This window comes from Diadema antillarum, unplaced genomic scaffold (assembly GCF_040938485.1).
Source record: "Diadema antillarum isolate AM-2024a unplaced genomic scaffold, OU_Dant_1.0 seq00001479_RagTag, whole genome shotgun sequence".
In the NCBI taxonomy this organism is placed as follows: Eukaryota; Metazoa; Echinodermata; class Echinoidea; order Diadematoida; family Diadematidae; genus Diadema; species Diadema antillarum.
Window position 1 is genome coordinate 1 of NW_027272218.1, and position 23,569 is coordinate 23,569.

Below are 23,569 nucleotides of genomic sequence, written 5' to 3' on the forward strand. Positions count from 1 at the left end.
ACAATTCAGTGTGACTGCTCACCAATGATGGTGATTGAAAAGGAACATATGACAGCATTGCCACTCCGGTCTGTCGCAGTGTAGGTAACGTTGTATTCCCCGATGTTGTAGGTCCCGCCATTCCTGCCCGGTCCATTGAACACAAGAGACACATAGCCAGATGAATCTGATGCGTTCGGGTCAATCCAGGAAACAATCGCGTAAGGCAATCCAGGAAGTGTTGGCACCGACTGCGAATCCGGACATCCAGTGATGTTTGGAAGTGTCACATCTGTGAAGAGATGTTATTGTCACGTCAGTCTACATGTCAAACCCCGGTTATGTTAGTGCACGTCCAGATTCTCGTAGAAGACGTGATCTAAGAGTGACATCGGGGACTTGATTTTACTCAATCCATTCTATACATATAGATTATTGTGATTTCCCTTTAACATTGAAGATAAAGACTAAGGGCCTAGTAGACGAAGAAGCATAATATTTTGATTCATAACCGTGGCTTCATTTTTTTATGCTATGCAACAATACTATTCGATTGAATTTGCAAACATGGTGTTCAAAGTGACTCGATAATATAATTAAAGAGGTAATCAAATTTCTTTTTCTTGCTGTTTTTTACCTTCGCAGAGTCTCCCAGGGTACGACGGGTCAAGGTCCTCGAATCCGTCGTTACACCTACAGGTGAAATTCCCTTTACTGTTGATGCACTGGGCATTTTCATGGCAGTAGTAAGAAGCATTCGCACATTCGTCAAGATCTGTTGGGTCAAAGGAAAAGAGTCGTTTTCTTATTTTCAAAATGAAATTTCATTCACCGATTCTCACTCAATCCGAGGACACACATGCAATCATTGTTAATCGTTAAAATTTTATGTTGCGGAATTAAGGTGATACATTATCTTGTCGTGACGGGGAAAACTGATCATATCTATTTGAAAGGTCTCTTAAAAAAAACAGCGTTTCCTTATTATCAGAGTTTACTTTCTCTTCAACTAAACGAAATATTGCCGTTCTTTTTATTATCATGCATTGCCGTTCTTTTCATTATTGTTACTATTGCCTCAGCCTTGACTATAAGATCTTTTTGAACCTATACTTCGCAGTTGAAGGGTTTGTTCTATATTCTTTTTTCTTCTTCTTTTTCTTCTTCTCTTTCTTCCTCAAACCTCCGAGGATCGTTGTCTTTGTCTTTGTTGCATATTCCTGTCCATTCTGTTACCTCTTTATCACGATATAGTCTTGTTTCCTCTTGTAGCGTCTAGTCTGTTTTTTTTCCTATCATAGTCTTGTTGCTGTCTCAGTCCTGTTTTATGCTCATTACTCTGTTTTTTTTTTGTATAACTATTTGTCCGTCTGTCTCTTAGTGGGCTTCCAAACTTTTTAGTGACAAATTTTTTGTGCCGATTTGTTGTTGTCTTCAATTCAATTTTTGCATCGGGCTTCTAATACAAGAGGGGCCCACACTCTTTGTCTTTTTAGTGGGTCTCTCCGTTTTTTTTTCACACAGTGCATATATTGCCAACTATTTCACTTCCGTTACCTCAGCAACTATTGTAATGTATCGCTATAGTTAGTTTTTTTTTTCTATCATTATTGTTTTCTCTGTACAATTGTATGCACTGTTTCTTTCACTCAAGAAAGTGAGATTTATGTTTGTATATTGTGGAAAAAACAGATAAATTTGAACTTGAACTTGAATAGCCATTGTTAATCTTATATTAAACATAAATGTGTATGTGTATATGAAGTCAAGAATATCTGGCGTATGATAGATAGAATTAAGTGTACACTGATTGGTACCATGATTAACCAAATACGAAAGTATGTTTCATCATTTGAGGGTAAACCTTCAAAAGCTTTCTAGGAATTATTGTGTAACTTGGTATTTCCGCAAGGAAATGTGAAATAGAGCAATACATGTACATATTTGAAACAATTTGAAACAACAATCTAACCTAACTACTCACGTAATCTTGATTAGAATTTCACTTTCACATTATTTGTTGAACTTATTCCTTTAAAAGAGTTTCTTTCATTTTACCGCGATTGATTTTCTTTTGTAAAAACATCAACATGAAAGTAAAGGAAACATCGGAGCATTTTGACACCAACATGAGAAATTCATCAGGAAATCAGAGCTTCGAAATATTCATGTCAAATGTCTAAGAAGCCCAAAGAGAAAAGGTGATCCATGGATCATTGGAACTCGAGAAGGCTCGTGCATCTATCTTACCAAGTACAGTGATGACAAATTGACAGCTACCGACATTTCCACTCGCATCCTGTGAAGATACATTGACCGTAGTGTTGCCGACACCGAAAAGCGAGCCTGACCCGGGTACAGACACAGGCGGTGAGAAAGAACCCGAGTTATCTACCACAACTGGATTTGGCCACGTGACGTTCACAAAAGCAGAATTTGGCCTTTGACGCTTCCTTATGTCCTTGGGACAGGTGATGATTGGAGATTCACGGTCTATAGTAAGAGAAGATTGAATCCGTATAGTTTATAAGAGAGCATTTTACTCTTTTAATATTGTTTGGATGTCCATTACGGAGTATTGCTGAAAACATTTTGGTCTACCAGAAACGGAAATGAACGTATACAGCGGCGACGATGAAAACATGTGATTATTGCAGAGAATCAATTTGGCCGTTTTTGTTTTATATGCACTGCCTACCCGTTACTAAACGTGTGATGTGTTTCAGTCACTCATTAGGTGTATCAATATCAAAGCAATGCATGATCACAGCCTATTCTGTATCACAGTACTGATTCATCTTCATGCTCCAACACGCACTCTAATATGATCCAAACAAATTCTTCTTTCCATCACGAGTGTTATCATTTTGGGAACAGAGCTCCGTTAGCATCTGCGAATGTATCCTAGGATTCTCTATCATCATTGGAAGTGGGCTAAATAACATCATTGGAAGTTTTTAAAACCGCAGTAAAACTCTTCTCCGCCTTGATTTTTAACCGCGGTGAAACCAACATAACGTTCTCCAATGTAGAAGACTGAAGCGCACATTACTACTTCAGCACGAAATAAAGGAGCATAATAATGAATATCACTCCTGATGCGCTTGTTAACGACATGACTAATAACTTTTCTTATGTTTACCGACGACTGTTACTGTGAAATTGCACGTTGCTTCGTTCCCGCTTGAATCTTCAGCCGTAAAGTATACAGTGGTATTCCCGGCTGGCAATATACTTCCTGACGAAGCAGTGGAACTGATAATGAAGACCCCAGAGTTATCGGTTATGTAGGGATCTGACCACGTGACATTGGCACTGTACAATCCCTTGTCTGTTGACTGTGTGATGTCGGCGGGACAAGAGATGTTCGGAGACTCCAGATCTAAGAATAGATAGAGCGGATGTTATGAATGAACAGAATTCAGCACATCGTTGCTAAAGCTGCAAAATCGCAGGTTGAGATGTTTTTTCCTTTCTGTATTCTGTATTTCTATACATCCGTAAGATGTATTAGTATAGGCCTACGAGGCACAAACAGTAATTTCAGCACGGAATTTCATGGTTTTCCTCTAAGATAGAAAAGATACTATGATTAAACAGAAGATCACAAATAACTATGGGCGCAAGTCAAAATGGATTGGCTATAGATGAAAATGATGATGATTATGCTTGTCTATATGTCATGACCCATAATGAATGAAATGTTTACCGACGACTTTAACTGTGAAATTGCACGTTGCTTCGTTTCCGCTTGAATCTTCAGCCGTAAAATATACAGTTGTATTGCCGGCTGGAAATACACTTCCCGACGATTCAGTAGAGGTGATAGTAAAGACCCCAGAGTTATCGGTTACGAAGAGATCTGACCACGTGACATTGGCGCTGAACTGTCCCGGGTCTGTGGACTGTGTGATGTCGGCGGGACAAGAGATGTTCGGAGATTCCATATCTAAAGATCAAAGCACAAACGGACACAATCATGCTCTGCATCGTTGCTTCAGTGGACGAAAGCTCAAAATTATATATTTTTTTCTAAAAATAGTAATAACGTAATCAACAACCTCAATGTCATCGACCAGAATGTGTCCTCATTTGAGAAGGTTCTCAGTACTCGATTTTTATGCTAACTACAGTGTGGATTAGACATAGTGCAAATTATTTAATACGTATTAGTATACAAGGCAGAAACAGTAATTTCAGTCGGAAATTTGCTGGTTTGGCCGTTAAAGATAGGAAAGAGACTATGATTGAAAACTGAGACGAATAACTTTGTAATCAATATTTACCGACAACCGTGATTGAAAAATTGCACGTTGCGTCATTCCCGCTCAAATCTTCAGCCGTAATAGATACCGTGATATTCCCGGCTGGAAATATACTTCCCGACGAAGCAGTAGAGGTGATAGTGACGACCCCAGAATTATCTGTAACATATGCATCTGACCACGTGACATTGGCGCTGAACTGTCCCGGGTCTGTCGGCTGTGTGATGTCGGAGGGACAAGAGATGTTCGGAGATTCCATATCTAGATATCAAAACACAAACAAACACTAGCTCCGTATTGTTGCCTCAGTGGATGAAATCTCATATATATATATATATATATATATATATATGTATTTATTTATTTATATATACTATCAACAATAATCTAAACAACGAACTCCTTTTACCACAGCAAGGAAGGGAAGTTCATTTCAGGATGTCAAAATGGATGGGCTATAGAAGAAAATAATGATAATTACATGGTATGCTTGTTACAATATCACGACAAATAATGAATGACATATTTACCGACGACTGTCACTGTGAAATTGCACGTTGCTTCGTTCCCGCTTGAATCTTCAGCCGTAAAATATACAGTGGTATTCCCGGCTGGAAATATACTTCCCGGCGAATCAGTAGAGGTGATAGTGACGACCCCAGAGTTATCGGTTACGTAGGGATCTGACCACGTGACATTGGCGCTGAACTGTCCCGGGTCTGTTGACTGTGTGATGTCGGTGGGACAAGAGATGTTCGGAGACTCCATATCTAAACATCAAAACACAAACAAACACTAGCTCTGTATCGTTGCCTCAGTGGACGAAATCTAAAATACATATCTTTTTCTACTACCATTAATAATCTAAACAACTCACTCCTATTACCCCAACAAGGAAGGGAAATTCATTTGAGGACGTCAAAGTGGATTGGCTATATAAGAAAATGATAAAAATTACATTCAATGCTTGTCAAAATGTCACGACCAATATTGATTGAAATATTTACCGACGACTGTTACTGTGAAACTGCAGGTTGCTTCGTTTCCGCTTGAATCTTCAGCCGTAAAATATACAGTGGTATTCCCAGCTGGAAAGATACTTCCCGACGAAGCAGTAGAGGTGATAGTGAAGACCCCAGAGTTATCGGTCACGTAGGGATCTAACCACGTGACATTGGCGTTGAACTGTCCCGGGTCTGTAGACTGTGTGATGTCGGCGAGACAAGAGATGTTCGGAGACTCCATATCTAAACATCAAAACACAAGCAAACGAATATTGATTTGTGGACGAGAGCTCAAAAATATATCTTTTTTTTCTAATACCAGTAGTAACGTTAACAACTCATTTATATTACAGCAGAAGAGAAGGGAAATTAATCTTAGCAGGTCAAAATAGATTGGCTATAGATGAAAATAATGATGTTCGGAGATTCCAGATCTGAGAATAGATAGAGCGGATATGATGAAAGAACATAATTCTGCATAACGTTGCTACCGCCGCAAAATGACCAGTTGAAATGTATTTCCCCTAATCCGGAATGACGGCGAAACAGTTTGTCCTTATTTAAGTAGGTGTTTTCCTTTAATGCAAACTGCAATGTGAATTTGACACAGTGTAAGTCATTTAATACGTATTCATATATGAGGAGCAAGCTGTCATTTCAGCAGACAATTTGATGGCATGGCCCTAAAAGGTGGAAAAGTTACTATGAGAACAAAGTTACGAATAACATTGTTATCAATATTTACCGACGACTGTGATAGTAAAATTGCACGTGGCGTCATTATCGCTCAAATCTTCAGCTGTAATAGATACTGTGGTATTCCCGGCTGGAAAAACACTTCCCGACGAAGAAGTAGAGCTGATAGTAAAGACCCCAGAATTATCTGTAACATATGCATCTGACCACGTGACATTGGCGCTGAACTGTCCCGGGTCTGTTCGCTGTGTGACGTCGGCGGGACAAGAGATGTTCGGAGACTCCATATCTAAAAATCAAAACACAAACAAACACTAGCTTAGTATCGTTGCCTCAGTGGCCGAAATCTCAAATACATATCTTTTTCTACTATCTGTTACAATCCAAACAACGATCTCCTATCACCACAGCAAGGAAGGGAAATTCATTTCAGGACGTCAAAATGGATTGGCTATAGAAGAAAATGATGATAAATACATTGTATGCTTGTCAAAATGTCACGACCAATAATGATTGAAATATTTACCGACGATTGTCACTGTGAAATTGCACGTTGCTTCGTTCCCGCTTGAATCTTCAGCCGTAAAATATACAGTGGTATTCCCGGCTGGAAATATACTTCCCGGCGAATCAGTCGAGGTGATAGTGACGACCCCAGAGTTATCGGTTACGTAGGGATCTAACAACGTGACATTGGCGCTGAACTGTCCCGGGTCTGTAGACTGTGTGATGTCGGCGGGACAAGAGATGTTCGGAGACTCCATATCTAAACATCAAAACACAAACAAACACTAGCTCTGTATCGTTGCCTCAGTGGACGAAATCTAAAATACATATCTTTTTCTACTACCATTAATAATCTAAACAACTCACTCCTATTACCCCAACAAGGAAGGGAAATTCATTTGAGGACGTCAAAGTGGATTGGCTATATAAGAAAATGATAAAAATTACATTCAATGCTTGTCAAAATGTCACGACCAATATTGATTGAAATATTTACCGACGACTGTTACTGTGAAACTGCAGGTTGCTTCGTTTCCGCTTGAATCTTCAGCCGTAAAATATACAGTGGTATTCCCGGCTGGAAATATACTTCCCGACGAATCAGTAGATGTGATAGTAAAGACCCCAGAATTATCGGTTACGTAGGGATCTGACCACGTGACATTGGCACTGAACTCTCCCGGGTCTGTGGACTGCGTGATGTCGTCGGGACAAGAGATGTTCGGAGACTCCATATCTAAACATCAAAACACAAACAAACAAATATTGCTTCATGAGACGAAAGCTAAAAAATATACCATTTTTCTAATAACATTAGTAACGTTAACAACTCATTTACATTATAGCAGAAAGGAAGGGAAATTAATCTCAGCAGGTCAAAATGGATGGGCTATAGATGAATATGATGACAATAACATTGTATGCTTGTAAAATGTAACGACCAATAATGAATGAGATATTTACCGACGACTGTTACTGTGAAATTGCACGTTGCTTCGTTCCCGCTTGAATCTTCAGCCGTGAAATATACAGTGGTATTCCCGGCTGGAAATATACTTCCCGTCGTAGCAGTAGAGGTGATAGTGACGACCCCAGAGTTATCGGTTACGTAGAGATCTAACCACGTGACACTGGCGCTGAACTGTCCCGGGTCTGTTGGCTGTGTGATGTCGGCGGGACAAGAGATGTTCGGATACTCCAGATCTAAAGATAAAAATAGAAACAACTATATTCCGGTCGTCCCTGTAACAGCAGTTACAGCTTTAATATCTGATATTGAACAGCAGTGACAACAAACACAATTTCCAGCAGGAGTAGATAGAAACACGAATTTCAGGTCGTTTTGACTGAAAAAAAAAAATGTCTTCAACTTTTACTTTGATGATACCAACAAGCACAATTTGTCGACTTGATTTTAAAACACAGGAATTTCAGCAGAAACTGAAATATCAACACAGGATTGCTGTGAAGACATTTTCCAAAACACCAGTCTTAAATTCGTCGTTTCTGTTTTTTTTTTTTTTTTCTTTTTTGGGAACGCTGTGAAAGGAACATTTCTACAAGATGAATAGCTTGATGCCTTTCATTTTTGGGGGTTATACGTATAGGGTCAACCTGCGGTGATGTAATATACCCACATCCATTCCCTCAAATTATTCTTGATTCCAGTAAGTTTGATTCTGTTCCAGTTCATTCTATAGCTTGTCACATGACGTGCCTCCAATAAACTCTCCTAAATTCTCAAGAGTGAAAAATCAAACACCTAGGAGACCTAATCATACAGGACTTTGAAATCTTCGTTATGAGATGGCTTCTTTTGGAATTTCAGAGCACTTTATGAAAACAGCTTGTTTCTTTCGTATGCAACAATATTCAATATCCAAGCACATCACTGGGAGGCAAGTACAATATGTAAATGGAACCAAACAATTTCTGGGTCAAGCATTCTGCCAGCCTCAGAAACAACTGTTTTACTTATCAGTATTATGATGTTATATCATGAAAGAACTAATTACAGGAGAATCACTCTTGCGCTTGCTTTATAGAAATAACATCACCCTCTCGGGCAGTGGAAATAATTTATTATCAAGATTCATGAATCGACAGGAGTTATTGGATGCACAATTCAGTGTGACTGCTCACCAATGATGGTGATTGAAAAGGAACATATGACAGCATTGCCACTCCCGTCTGTCGCAGTGTACATAACGTTGTATTCCCCGATGTTGTAGGTCCCGCCATTCCTGCCCGGTCCATTGAACACAAGAGACACATAGCCAGATGAATCTGATGCGTTCGGTTCAATCCAGGAAACAATCGCGTAAGGCAATCCAGGAAGTGTTGGCACCGACTGCGAATCCGGACATCCAGTGATGTTTGGAAGTGTCACATCTGTGAAGAGATGTTATTGTCACGTCAGTCTACATGTCAAACCCCGGTTATGTTAGTGCACGTCCAGATTCTCGTAGAAGACGTGATCTAAGAGTGACATCGGGGACTTGATTTTACTCAATCCATTCTATACATATAGATTATTATCATTTCCCTTTAACATTGAAGATAAAGACTAAGGGCCTAGTAGACGAAGAAGCATAATATTTTGATTAATAACCGTGGCTTCATTTTTTTATGCCATGCAACAATACTATTCGATTGAATTTGCAAACATGGTGTTCAAAGTGACTCGATAGAATAATTAAAGAGGTAATCAAATGTCTTTTTCTTGCTGTTTTTTACCTTCGCAGAGTCTCCCAGGGTACGACGGGTCAAGGTCCTCGAATCCGGCGTTACACCTACAGGTGAAATTCCCTTTACTGTTGATGCACTGGGCATTTTCATGGCAGTAGTAAGAAGCATTCCCACATTCGTCAAGATCTGTTGGGTCAAAGGAACAGAGTCGTTTTTTTATTTTCAAAATGAAATTTCATTCACCGATTCTCACTCAATCCGAGGACACACATGCAATCATTGTTAATCGTTAAAATTTTATGTTGCGGAATTAAGGTGATACATTATCTTGTCGTGACGGGGAAAACTGATCATATCTATTTGAAAGGTCTCTTAAAAAACAGCGTTTCCTTATTATCAGAGTTTACTTTCTCTTCAACTAAACGAAATATTGCCGTTCTTTTTATTATCATGCATTGCCGTTCTTTTCATTATTGTTACTATTGCCTCAGCCTTGACTATAAGATCTTTTTGAACCTATACTTCGCAGTTGAAGGGTTTGTTCTATATTCTTTTTTCTTCTTCTTTTTCTTCTTCTCTTTCTTCCTGAAACCTCCGAGGATCGTTGTCTTTGTCTTTGTTGCATATTCCTGTCCATTCTGTTACCTCTTTATCACGCTATAGTCTTGTTTCCTCTTGTAGCGTCTAGTCTGTTTTTTTCCTATCATAGTCTTGTTGCTGTCTCAGTCCTGTTTTATGCTCATTACTCTGTTTGTTTGTTTTTTTTTTTTGTATAACTATTTGTCCGTCTGTCTCTTAGTGGGCTTACAAACTTTTTAGTGACAAACTTTTTGTGCCGATTTGTTGTTGTCTTCAATTCAATTTTTGCATCGGGATTCTAATACAAGAGGGGCCCACACTCTTTGTCTTTTTAGTGGGTCTCTCCGTTTTTTTCACACAGTGCATATATTGCCAACTATTTCACTTCCGTTACCTCAGCAACTATTGTAATGTATCGCTATAGTTAGTTTTTTTTTTCTATCATTATTGTTTTCTCTGTACAATTGTATGCACTGTTTCTTTCACTCAAGAAAGTGAGATTTATGTTTGTATATTGTGGAAAAAACAGATAAATTTGAACTTGAACTTGAATAGCCATTGTAAATCTTATATTAAACATAAATGTGTATGTGTATATGAAGTCAAGAATATCTGGCGTATGATAGATAGAATTAAGTGTACACTGATTGGTACCATGATTAACCAAATACGAAAGTATGTTTCATCATTTGAGGGTAAACCTTCAAAAGCTTTCTAGGAATTATTGTGTAACTTGGTATTTCCGCAAGGAAATGTGAAATAGAGCAATACATGTACATATTTGAAACAATTTGAAACAACAATCTAACCTAACTACTCACGTAATCTTGATTAGAATTTCACTTTCACATTATTCGTTGAACTTATTCCTTTAAAAGAGTTTCTTTCATTTTACCGCGATTGATTTTCTTTTGTAAAAACATCAACATGAAAGTAAAGGAAACATCGGAGCATTTTGACACCAACATGAGAAATTCATCAGGAAATCAGAGCTTCGAAATATTCATGTCAAATGTCTAAGAAGCCCAAAGAGAAAAGGTGATCCATGGATCATTGGAACTCGAGAAGGCTCGTGCATCTATCTTACCAAGTACAGTGATGACAAATTGACAGCTACCGACATTTCCACTCGCATCCTGTGAAGATACATTGACCGTAGTGTTGCCGACACCGAAAAGCGAGCCTGACCCGGGTACAGACACAGGCGGTGAGAAAGAACCCGAGTTATCTACCACAACTGGATTTGGCCACGTGACGTTCACAAAAGCAGAATTTGGCCTTTGACGCTTCCTTATGTCCTTGGGACAGGTGATGATTGGAGATTCACGGTCTATAGTAAGAGAAGATTGAATCCGTATAGTTTATAAGAGAGCATTTTACTCTTTTAATATTGTTTGGATGTCCATTACGGAGTATTGCTGAAAACATTTTGGTCTACCAGAAACGGAAATGAACGTATACAGCGGCGACGATGAAAACATGTGATTATTGCAGAGAATCAATTTGGCCGTTTTTGTTTTATATGCACTGCCTACCCGTTACTAAACGTGTGATGTGTTTCAGTTACTCATTAGGTGTATCAATATCAAAGCAATGCATGATCACAGCCTATTCTGTATCACAGTACTGATTCATCTTCATGCTCCAACACGCACTCTAATAATGATCCAAACAAATTTTTCTTTCCATCACGAGTGTTATCATTTTGGGAACAGAGCTCCGTTAGCATCTGCGAATGTATCCTAGGATTCTCTATCATCATTGGAAGTGGGCTAAATAACATCATTGGAAGTTTTTAAAACCGCAGTGAAAACTCTTCTCCGCCTTGATTTTTAACCGCGGTGAAACCAACATAACGTTCTCCAATGTAGAAGACTGAAGCGCACATTACTACTTCAGCACGAAATAAAGGAGCATAATAATGAATATCACTCCTGATGCGCTTGTTAACGACATGACTAATAACTTTTCTTATGTTTACCGACGACTGTTACTGTGAAATTGCACGTTGCTTCGTTCCCGCTTGAATCTTCAGCCGTAAAGTATACAGTGGTATTCCCGGCTGGCAATATACTTCCTGACGAAGCAGTGGAACTGATAATGAAGACCCCAGAGTTATCGGTTATGTAGGGATCTGACCACGTGACATTGGCACTGTACAATCCCTTGTCTGTTGACTGTGTGATGTCGGCGGGACAAGAGATGTTCGGAGACTCCAGATCTAAGAATAGATAGAGCGGATGTTATGAATGAACAGAATTCAGCACATCGTTGCTAAAGCTGCAAAATCGCAGGTTGAGATGTTTTTTCCTTTCTGTATTCTGTATTTCTATACATCTGTAAGATGTATTAGTATAGGCCTACGAGGCACAAACAGTAATTTCAGCACGGAATTTCATGGTTTTCCTCTAAGATAGAAAAGATACTATGATTAAACAGAAGATCACAAATAACTATGGGCGCAAGTCAAAATGGATTGGCTATAGAAGAAAATGATGATAAATACATTGTATGCTTGTCAAAATGTCACGACCAATACACGTTGCTTCGTTCCCGCTTGAATCTTCAGCCGTAAAATATACAGTGGTATTCCGGCTGGAAAGATACTTCCCGACGAAGCAGTAGAGGTGATAGTGAAGACCCCAGAGTTATCGCTTACATAGGGATCTAACCACGTGACATTGGCGCTGAACTGTCCCGGGTCTGTAGACTGTGTGATGTCGGCGGGACAAGAGATGTTCGGAGACTCCATATCTAAACATCAAAACACAAGCAAACCAATATTGATTTGTGGACGAGAGCTCAAAAATATATCATTCTTCTAATATCACTAGTAACGTTAACAACTCATTTATATTACAGCAGAAGAGAAATCAATTAATCATAGCAGTTCAAAATAGATTGGATATAGATGAAAATAATGAAAAAAAAAACATTGTATGCTTGTCAAAATGTCACGACCGATAATGAATGAAATATTTACCGACGACTGTTACTGTGAAATTGCATGTTGCTTCGTTCCCGCTCGAATCTTCAGCCGTAAAATGTACAGTGGTATTCCCGGCTGGAAAGATACTTCCCGACGAATCAGAAGAGGTGATAGTGAAGACCCCAGAGTTATCGGTTACATAGGGATCTAACCACGTGACATTGGCGCTGAACTGTCCCGGGTCTGTTGGCTGTGTGATGTCGGCGGGACAAGAGATGTTCGGAGATTCCAGATCTGAGAATAGATAGAGCGGATATGATGAAAGAACATAATTCTGCATACCGTTGCTACCGCCGCAAAATGACCAGTTGAAATGTTTTTCCCCTAATCCGGAATGACGACGAAACAGTTTGTCCTTATTTAAGTAGGTATTTTCCTTTTATGCAAACTGCAATGTGAATTTGACACAGTGTAAGTCATTTAATACGTATTCATATATGAGGAGCAAGCTGTCATTTTAGCAGACAATTTGATGGCATGGCCCTAAAAGGTGGAAAAGTTGCTATGAGAACAAAGTTACGAATAACATTGTTATCAATATTTACCGACGACTGTGATAGTAAAATTGCACGTGGCGTCATTTCCGCTCAAATCTTCAGCTGTAATAGATACTGTGGTATTCCCGGCTGGAAAAACACTTCCCGACGAAGAAGTAGAGCTGATAGTAAAGACCCCAGAATTATCTGTAACATATGCATTTGACCACGTGACATTGGCGCTGAACTGTCCCGGGTCTGTTCGCTGTGTGATGTCGGCGGGACAAGAGATGTTCGGAGACTCCATATCTAAAAATCAAAACACAAACAAACACTAGCTCAGTATCGTTGCCTTAGTGGACGAAATCTGAAATACATATCTTTTTCTATTATCTGTTACAATCCAAACAACGAACTCCTATCACCACAGCAAGGAAGGGAAATTCATTTCAGGACGTCAAAATGGATTGGCTATAGAAGAAAATGATGATAAATACATTGTATGCTTGTCAAAATGTCACGACCAATAATGATTGAAATATTTACCGACGACTGTCACTGTGAAATTGCACGTTGCTTCGTTCCCGCTTGAATCTTCAGCCGTGAAATATACAGTGGTATTCCCGGCTGGAAATATACTTCCCGGCGAATCAGTAGAGGTGATAGTGACGACCCCAGAGTTATCGGTTACGTAGGGATCTGACCACGTGACATTGGCGCTGAACTGTCCCGGGTCTGTTGGTTGTGTGATGTCGGTGGGACAAGAGATGTTCGGAGACTCCATATCTAAACGTCAAAACACAAGCCAACGAATATTGCTTCAGTGGTCAAAAGTTGAAAAATATATCATTTTTCTAATAGCAGAAGTAATGTTAACAACTCATTTACATTATAGCAAAATGGAAGGGAAATTAATCTCAGCAGGTCAAAATGGATGGGCTATAGATGACAATGATGAGAATAACATTGTATGCTTGCCAAAATGTCACGACCAATAATGAATGAAATATTTACCGACGATTGTTATTGTAAAATTGCACGTTGCTTCGTTCCCGCTTGAATCTTCAGCCGTAAAATATACAGTGGTATTCCCGGCTGGAAAGATACTTCCCGACGAAGCAGTAGAGGTGATAGTGAAAACCCCAGAGTTATCGGTTACGTACGGATCTAACCACGTGACATTGGCGCTGAACTGTCCCGGGTCTGTAGACTGTGTGATGTCGGCGGGACAAGAGATGTTCGGAGACTCCATATCTAAACATCAAAACACAAGCAAACCAATATTGATTTGTGGACGAGAGCTCAAAAATATATCATTCTTCTAATATCAGTAGTAACGTTAACAACTCATTTATATTACCGCAGAAGAGAAATCAATTAATCATAGCAGTTCAAAATAGATTGGCTATAGATGAAAATAATGAAAAAAAAAACATTGTATCCTTGTCAAAATGTCACGACCAATAATGAATGAAATATTTACCGACGACTGTTACTGTGAAATTGCATGTTGCTTCGTTCCCGCTCGAATCTTCAGCCGTAAAATGTACAGTGGTATTCCCGGCTGGAAAGATACTTCCCGACGAATCAGAAGAGGTGATAGTGAAGACCCCAGAGTTATCGGTTACATAGGGATCTAACCACGTGACATTGGCGCTGAACTGTCCCGGGTCTGTTGGCTGTGTGATGTCGGCGGGACAAGAGATGTTCGGAGATTCCAGATCTGAGAATAGATAGAGCGGATATGATGAAAGAACATAATTCTGCATACCGTTGCTACCGCCGCAAAATGACCAGTTGAAATGTTTTTCCCCTAATCCGGAATGACGACGAAACAGTTTGTCCTTATTTAAGTAGGTATTTTCCTTTTATGCAAACTGCAATGTGAATTTGACACAGTGTAAGTCATTTAATACGTATTCATATATGAGGAGCAAGCTGTCATTTTAGCAGACAATTTGATGGCATGGCCCTAAAAGGTGGAAAAGTTGCTATGAGAACAAAGTTACGAATAACATTGTTATCAATATTTACCGACGACTGTGATAGTAAAATTGCACGTGGCGTCATTTCCGCTCAAATCTTCAGCTGTAATAGATACTGTGGTATTCCCGGCTGGAAAAACACTTCCCGACGAAGAAGTAGAGCTGATAGTAAAGACCCCAGAATTATCTGTAACATATGCATCTGACCACGTGACATTGGCGCTGAACTGTCCCGGGTCTGTTCGCTGTGTGATGTCGGCGGGACAAGAGATGTTCGGAGACTCCATATCTAAAAATCAAAACACAAGAAACACTAGCTCAGTATCGTTGCCTTAGTGGACGAAATCTGAAATACATATCTTTTTCTATTATCGGTTACAATCCAAACAAAGAACTCCTATCACCACATCAAGGAAGGGAAATTCATTTCAGGACGTCAAAATGGATTGGCTATAGAAGAAAATGATGATAAATACATTGTATGCTTGTCAAAATGTCACGACCAATAATGATTGAAATATTTACCGACGACTGTTATTGTAAAATTGCACGTTGCTTCGTTCCCGCTTGAATCTTCAGCCGTAAAATATACAGTGGTATTCCCGGCTGGAAAGATACTTCCCGACGAAGCAGTAGAGGTGATAGTGAAAACCCCAGAGTTATCGGTTACGTACGGATCTAACCACGTGACATTGGCGCTGAACTGTCCCGGGTCTGTAGACTGTGTGATGTCGGCGGGACAAGAGATGTTCGGAGACTCCATATCTAAACATCAAAACACAAGCAAACCAATATTGATTTGTGGACGAGAGCTCAAAAATATATCATTCTTCTAATATCAGTAGTAACGTTAACAACTCATTTATATTACAGCAGAAGAGAAATCAATTAATCATAGCAGTTCAAAATAGATTGGATATAGATGAAAATAATGAAAAAAACATTGTATGCTTGTCAAAATGTCACGACCGATAATGAATGAAATATTTACCGACGACTGTTACTGTGAAATTGCATGTTGCTTCGTTCCCGCTCGAATCTTCAGCCGTAAAATGTACAGTGGTATTCCCGGCTGGAAAGATACTTCCCGACGAATCAGAAGAGGTGATAGTGAAGACCCCAGAGTTATCGGTTACATAGGGATCTAACCACGTGACATTGGCGCTGAACTGTCCCGGGTCTGTTGGCTGTGTGATGTCGGCGGGACAAGAGATGTTCGGAGATTCCAGATCTGAGAATAGATAGAGCGGATATGATGAAAGAACATAATTCTGCATACCGTTGCTACCGCCGCAAAATGACCAGTTGAAATGTTTTTCCCCTAATCCGGAATGACGACGAAACAGTTTGTCCTTATTTAAGTAGGTATTTTCCTTTTATGCAAACTGCAATGTGAATTTGACACAGTGTAAGTCATTTAATACGTATTCATATATGAGGAGCAAGCTGTCATTTCAGCAGACAATTTGATGGCATGGCCCTAAAAGGTGGAAAAGTTACTATGAGAACAAAGTTACGAATAACATTGTTATCAATATTTACCGACGACTGTGATAGTAAAATTGCACGTGGCGTCATTTCCGCTCAAATCTTCAGCTGTAATAGATACTGTGGTATTCCCGGCTGGAAAAACACTTCCCGACGAAGAAGTAGAGCTGATAGTAAAGACCCCAGAATTATCTGTAACATATGCATCTGACCACGTGACATTGGCGCTGAACTGTCCCGGGTCTGTTCGCTGTGTGATGTCGGCGGGACAAGAGATGTTCGGAGACTCCATATCTAAAAATCAAAACACAAACAAACACTAGCTCAGTATCGTTGCCTTAGTGGACGAAATCTGAAATACATATCTTTTTCTATTATCTGTTACAATCCAAACAACGAACTCCTATCACCACATCAAGGAAGGGAAATTCATTTCAGGACGTCAAAATGGATTGGCTATAGAAGAAAATGATGATAAATACATTGTATGCTTGTCAAAATGTCACGACCAATAATGATTGAAATATTTACCGACGACTGTTATTGTAAAATTGCACGTTGCTTCGTTCCCGCTTGAATCTTCAGCCGTAAAATATACAGTGGTATTCCCGGCTGGAAAGATACTTCCCGACGAAGCAGTAGAGGTGATAGTGAAAACCCCAGAGTTATCGGTTACGTACGGATCTAACCACGTGACATTGGCGCTGAACTGTCCCGGGTCTGTAGACTGTGTGATGTCGGCGGGACAAGAGATGTTCGGAGACTCCATATCTAAACATCAAAACACAAGCAAATCAATATTGATTTGTGGACGAGAGCTCAAAAATATATCATTCTTCTAATATCAGTAGTAACGTTAACAACTCATTTATATTACAGCAGAAGAGAAATCAATTAATCATAGCAGTTCAAAATAGATTGGATATAGATGAAAATAATGAAAAAAACATTGTATGCTTGTCAAATTGTCACGACCGATAATGAATGAAATATTTACCGACGACTGTTACTGTGAAATTGCATGTTGCTTCGATCCCGCTCGAATCTTCAGCCGTAAAATATACAGTGGTATTCCCGGCTGGAAAGATACTTCCCGACGAATCAGAAGAGGTGATAGTGAAGACCCCAGAGTTATCGGTTACATAGGGATCTAACCACGTGACATTGGCGCTGAACTGTCCCGGGTCTGTTGGCTGTGTGATGTCGGCGGGACAAGAGATGTTCGGAGATTCCAGATCTGAGAATAGATAGAGCGGATATGATGAAAGAACATAATTCTGCACACCGTTGCTACCGCCGCAAAATGACCAGTTGAAATGTTTTTCCCCTAATCCGGAATGACGACTAAACAGTTTGTCCTTATTTAAGTAGGTATTTTCCTTTTATGCAAACTGCAATGTGAATTTGACACAGTGTAAGTCATTTAATACGTATTCATATATGAGGAGCAAGCTGTCATTTCAGCAGACAATTTGATGGCATGGCCCTAAAAGGTGGAAAAGTTACTATGAGAACAAAGTTACGAATAACATTGTTATCAATATTTACCGACGACTGTGATAGTAAAATTGCACGTGGCGTCATTTCCGCTCAAATCTTCAGCTGTAATAGATACTGTGGTATTCCCGGCTGGAAAAACACTTCCCGACGAAGAAGTAGAGCTGATAGTAAAGACCCCAGAATTATCTGTAACATATGCATCTGACCACGTGACATTGGCGCTGAACTGTCCCGGGTCTGTTCGCTGTGTGATGTCGGCGGGACAAGAGATGTTCGGAGACTCCATATCTAAAAATCAAAACACAAACAAACACTAGCTCAGTATCGTTGCCTTAGTGGACGAAATCTGAAATACATATCTTTTTCTATTATCTGTTACAATCCAAACAACGAACTCCTATCACCACAGCAAGGAAGGGAAATTCATTTCAGGACGTCAAAATGGATTGGCTATAGAAGAAAATGATGATAAATACATTGTATGCTTGTCAAAATGTCACGACCAATAATGATTGAAATATTTACCGACGACTGTCACTGTGAAATTGCACGTTGCTTCGTTCCCGCTTGAATCTTCAGCCGTGAAATATACAGTGGTATTCCCGGCTGGAAATATACTTCCCGGCGAATCAGTAGAGGTGATAGTGACGACCCCAGAGTTATCGGTTACGTAGGGATCTGACCACGTGACATTGGCGCTGAACTGTCCCGGGTCTGTTGGTTGTGTGATGTCGGTGGGACAAGAGATGTTCGGAGACTCCATATCTAAACGTCAAAACACAAGCCAACGAATATTGCTTCAGTGGTCAAAAGTTGAAAAATATATCATTTTTCTAATAGCAGAAGTAATGTTAACAACTCATTTACATTATAGCAAAATGGAAGGGAAATTAATTTCAGCAGGTCAAAATGGATGGGCTATAGATGGCAATGATGAGAATTACATTGTATGCTTGCCAAAATGTCACGACCAATAATGAATGAAATATTTACCGACGATTGTTATTGTAAAATTGCACGTTGCTTCGTTCCCGCTTGAATCTTCAGCCGTAAAATATACAGTGGTATTCCCGGCTGGAAAGATACTTCCCGACGAAGCAGTAGAGGTGATAGTGAAAACCCCAGAGTTATCGGTTACGTACGGATCTAACCACGTGACATTGGCGCTGAACTGTCCCGGGTCTGTAGACTGTGTGATGTCGGCGGGACAAGAGATGTTCGGAGACTCCATATCTAAACATCAAAACACAAGCAAACCAATATTGATTTGTGGACGAGAGCTCAAAAATATATCATTCTTCTAATATCAGTAGTAACGTTAACAACTCATTTATATTACAGCAGAAGAGAAATCAATTAATCATAGCAGTTCAAAATAGATTGGATATAGATGAAAATAATGAAAAAAACATTGTATGCTTGTCAAAATGTCACGACCAATAATGAATGAAATATTTACCGACGACTGTTACTGTGAAATTGCATGTTGCTTCGTTCCGGCTCGAATCTTCAGCCGTAAAATGTACAGTGGTATTCCCGGCTGGAAAGATACTTCCCGACGAATCAGAAGAGGTGATAGTGAAGACCCCAGAGTTATCGGTTACATAGGGATCTAACCACGTGACATTGGCGCTGAACTGTCCCGGGTCTGTTGGCTGTGTGATGTCGGCGGGACAAGAGATGTTCGGAGATTCCAGATCTGAGAATAGATAGAGCGGATATGATGAAAGAACATAATTCTGCATACCGTTGCTACCGCCGCAAAATGACCAGTTGAAATGTTTTTCCCCTAATCCGGAATGACGACGAAACAGTTTGTCCTTATTTAAGTAGGTATTTTCCTTTTATGCAAACTGCAATGTGAATTTGACACAGTGTAAGTCATTTAATACGTATTCATATATGAGGAGCAAGCTGTCATTTCAGCAGACAATTTGATGGCATGGCCCTAAAAGGTGGAAAAGTTACTATGAGAGCAAAGTTACGAATAACATTGTTATCAATATTTACCGACGACTGTGATAGTAAAATTGCACGTGGCGTCATTTCCGCTCAAATCTTCAGCTGTAATAGATACTGTGGTATTCCCGGCTGGAAAAACACTTCCCGACGAAGAAGTAGAGCTGATAGTAAAGACCCCAGAATTATCTGTAACATATGCATCTGACCACGTGACATTGGCGCTGAACTGTCCCGGGTCTGTTCGCTGTGTGATGTCGGCGGGACAAGAGATGTTCGGAGACTCCATATCTAAAAATCAAAACACAAACAAACACTAGCTCAGTATCGTTGCCTTAGTGGACGAAATCTGAAATACATATCTTTTTCTATTATCTGTTACAATCCAAACAACGAACTCCTATCACCACATCAAGGAAGGGAAATTCATTTCAGGACGTCAAAATGGATTGGCTATAGAAGAAAATGATGATAAATACATTGTATGCTTGTCAAAATGTCACGACCAATAATGATTGAAATATTTACCGACGACTGTTATTGTAAAATTGCACGTTGCTTCGTTCCCGCTTGAATCTTCAGCCGTAAAATATACAGTGGTATTCCCGGCTGGAAAGATACTTCCCGACGAAGCAGTAGAGGTGATAGTGAAAACCCCAGAGTTATCGGTTACGTACGGATCTAACCACGTGACATTGGCGCTGAACTGTCCCGGGTCTGTAGACTGTGTGATGTCGGCGGGACAAGAGATGTTCGGAGACTCCATATCTAAACATCAAAACACAAGCAAACCAATATTGATTTGTGGACGAGAGCTCAAAAATATATCATTCTTCTAATATCAGTAGTAACGTTAACAACTCATTTATATTACAGCAGAAGAGAAATCAATTAATCATAGCAGTTCAAAATAGATTGGATATAGATGAAAATAATGAAAAAAACATTGTATGCTTGTCAAAATGTCACGACCGATAATGAATGAAATATTTACCGACGACTGTTACTGTGAAATTGCATGTTGCTTCGTTCCCGCTCGAATCTTCAGCCGTAAAATGTACAGTGGTATTCCCGGCTGGAAAGATACTTCCCGACGAATCAGAAGAGGTGATAGTGAAGACCCCAGAGTTATCGGTTACATAGGGATCTAACCACGTGACATTGGCGCTGAACTGTCCCGGGTCTGTTGGCTGTGTGATGTCGGCGGGACAAGAGATGTTCGGAGATTCCAGATCTGAGAATAGATAGAGCGGATATGATGAAAGAACATAATTCTGCACACCGTTGCTACCGCCGCAAAATGACCAGTTGAAATGTTTTTCCCCTAATCCGGAATGACGACGAAACAGTTTGTCCTTATTTAAGTAGGTATTTTCCTTTTATGCAAACTGCAATGTGAATTTGACACAGTGTAAGTCATTTAATACGTATTCATATATGAGGAGCAAGCTGTCATTTCAGCAGACAATTTGATGGCATGGCCCTAAAAGGTGGAAAAGTTACTATGAGAACAAAGTTACGAATAACATTGTTATCAATATTTACCGACGACAGTGATAGTAAAATTGCACGTGGCGTCATTTCCGCTCAAATCTTCAGCTGTAATAGATACTGTGGTATTCCCGGCTGGAAAAACACTTCCCGACGAAGAAGTAGAGCTGATAGTAAAGACCCCAGAATTATCTGTAACATATGCATCTGACCACGTGACATTGGCGCTGAACTGTCCCGGGTCTGTTCGCTGTGTGATGTCGGCGGGACAAGAGATGTTCGGAGACTCCATATCTAAAAATCAAAACACAAACAAACACTAGCTCAGTATCGTTGCCTTAGTGGACGAAATCTGAAATACATATCTTTTTCTATTATCTGTTACAATCCAAACAACGAACTCCTATCACCACAGCAAGGAAGGGAAATTCATTTCAGGACGTCAAAATGGATTGGCTATAGAAGAAAATGATGATAAATACATTGTATGCTTGTCAAAATGTCACGACCAATAATGATTGAAATATTTACCGACGACTGTCACTGTGAAATTGCACGTTGCTTCGTTCCCGCTTGAATCTTCAGCCGTGAAATATACAGTGGTATTCCCGGCTGGAAATATACTTCCCGGCGAATCAGTAGAGGTGATAGTGACGACCCCAGAGTTATCGGTTACGTAGGGATCTGACCACGTGACATTGGCGCTGAACTGTCCCGGGTCTGTTGGTTGTGTGATGTCGGTGGGACAAGAGATGTTCGGAGACTCCATATCTAAACGTCAAAACACAAGCCAACGAATATTGCTTCAGTGGTCAAAAGTTGAAAAATATATCATTTTTCTAATAGCAGAAGTAATGTTAACAACTCATTTACATTATAGCAAAATGGAAGGGGAATTAATTTCAGCAGGTCAAAATGGATGGGCTATAGATGGCAATGATGAGAATTACATTGTATGCTTGCCAAAATGTCACGACCAATAATGAATGAAATATTTACCGACGATTGTTATTGTAAAATTGCACGTTGCTTCGTTCCCGCTTGAATCTTCAGCCGTAAAATATACAGTGGTATTCCCGGCTGGAAAGATACTTCCCGACGAAGCAGTAGAGGTGATAGTGAAAACCCCAGAGTTATCGGTTACGTACGGATCTAACCACGTGACATTGGCGCTGAACTGTCCCGGGTCTGTAGACTGTGTGATGTCGGCGGGACAAGAGATGTTCGGAGACTCCATATCTAAACATCAAAACACAAGCAAACCAATATTGATTTGTGGACGAGAGCTCAAAAATATATCATTCTTCTAATATCAGTAGTAACGTTAACAACTCATTTATATTACAGCAGAAGAGAAATCAATTAATCATAGCAGTTCAAAATAGATTGGATATAGATGAAAATAATGAAAAAAACATTGTATGCTTGTCAAAATGTCACGACCAATAATGAATGAAATATTTACCGACGACTGTTACTGTGAAATTGCATGTTGCTTCGTTCCGGCTCGAATCTTCAGCCGTAAAATGTACAGTGGTATTCCCGGCTGGAAAGATACTTCCCGACGAATCAGAAGAGGTGATAGTGAAGACCCCAGAGTTATCGGTTACATAGGGATCTAACCACGTGACATTGGCGCTGAACTGTCCCGGGTCTGTTGGCTGTGTGATGTCGGCGGGACAAGAGATGTTCGGAGATTCCAGATCTGAGAATAGATAGAGCGGATATGATGAAAGAACATAATTCTGCATACCGTTGCTACCGCCGCAAAATGACCAGTTGAAATGTTTTTCCCCTAATCCGGAATGACGACGAAACAGTTTGTCCTTATTTAAGTAGGTATTTTCCTTTTATGCAAACTGCAATGTGAATTTGACACAGTGTAAGTCATTTAATACGTATTCATATATGAGGAGCAAGCTGTCATTTCAGCAGACAATTTGATGGCATGGCCATAAAAGGT

General features: G+C 39.8%; 1 protein-coding gene across 1 annotated transcript in view; it reads right to left on the minus strand.

Annotated features, from left to right (window-relative positions):
- Positions 1-22: 22 nt before the first annotated feature.
- LOC139709887 (hyalin-like) overlaps positions 23-23,569 on the minus strand; it is a gene marked incomplete at its 3' end in the record, with an annotated part of 67,488 nt that continues 43,941 nt past the window's right edge. Inside the window, exons 7-12 of the mRNA XM_071621843.1 lie at positions 10,806-11,048; positions 9,188-9,325; positions 8,594-8,842; positions 2,230-2,472; positions 617-754; positions 23-271 (exon numbers count right to left, since the gene is read on the minus strand). Of these exons, the coding sequence (XP_071477944.1) occupies positions 23-271; positions 617-754; positions 2,230-2,472; positions 8,594-8,842; positions 9,188-9,325; positions 10,806-11,048 (1,260 nt within the window). The remainder of the gene's footprint in view (positions 272-616; positions 755-2,229; positions 2,473-8,593; positions 8,843-9,187; positions 9,326-10,805; positions 11,049-23,569) is intronic.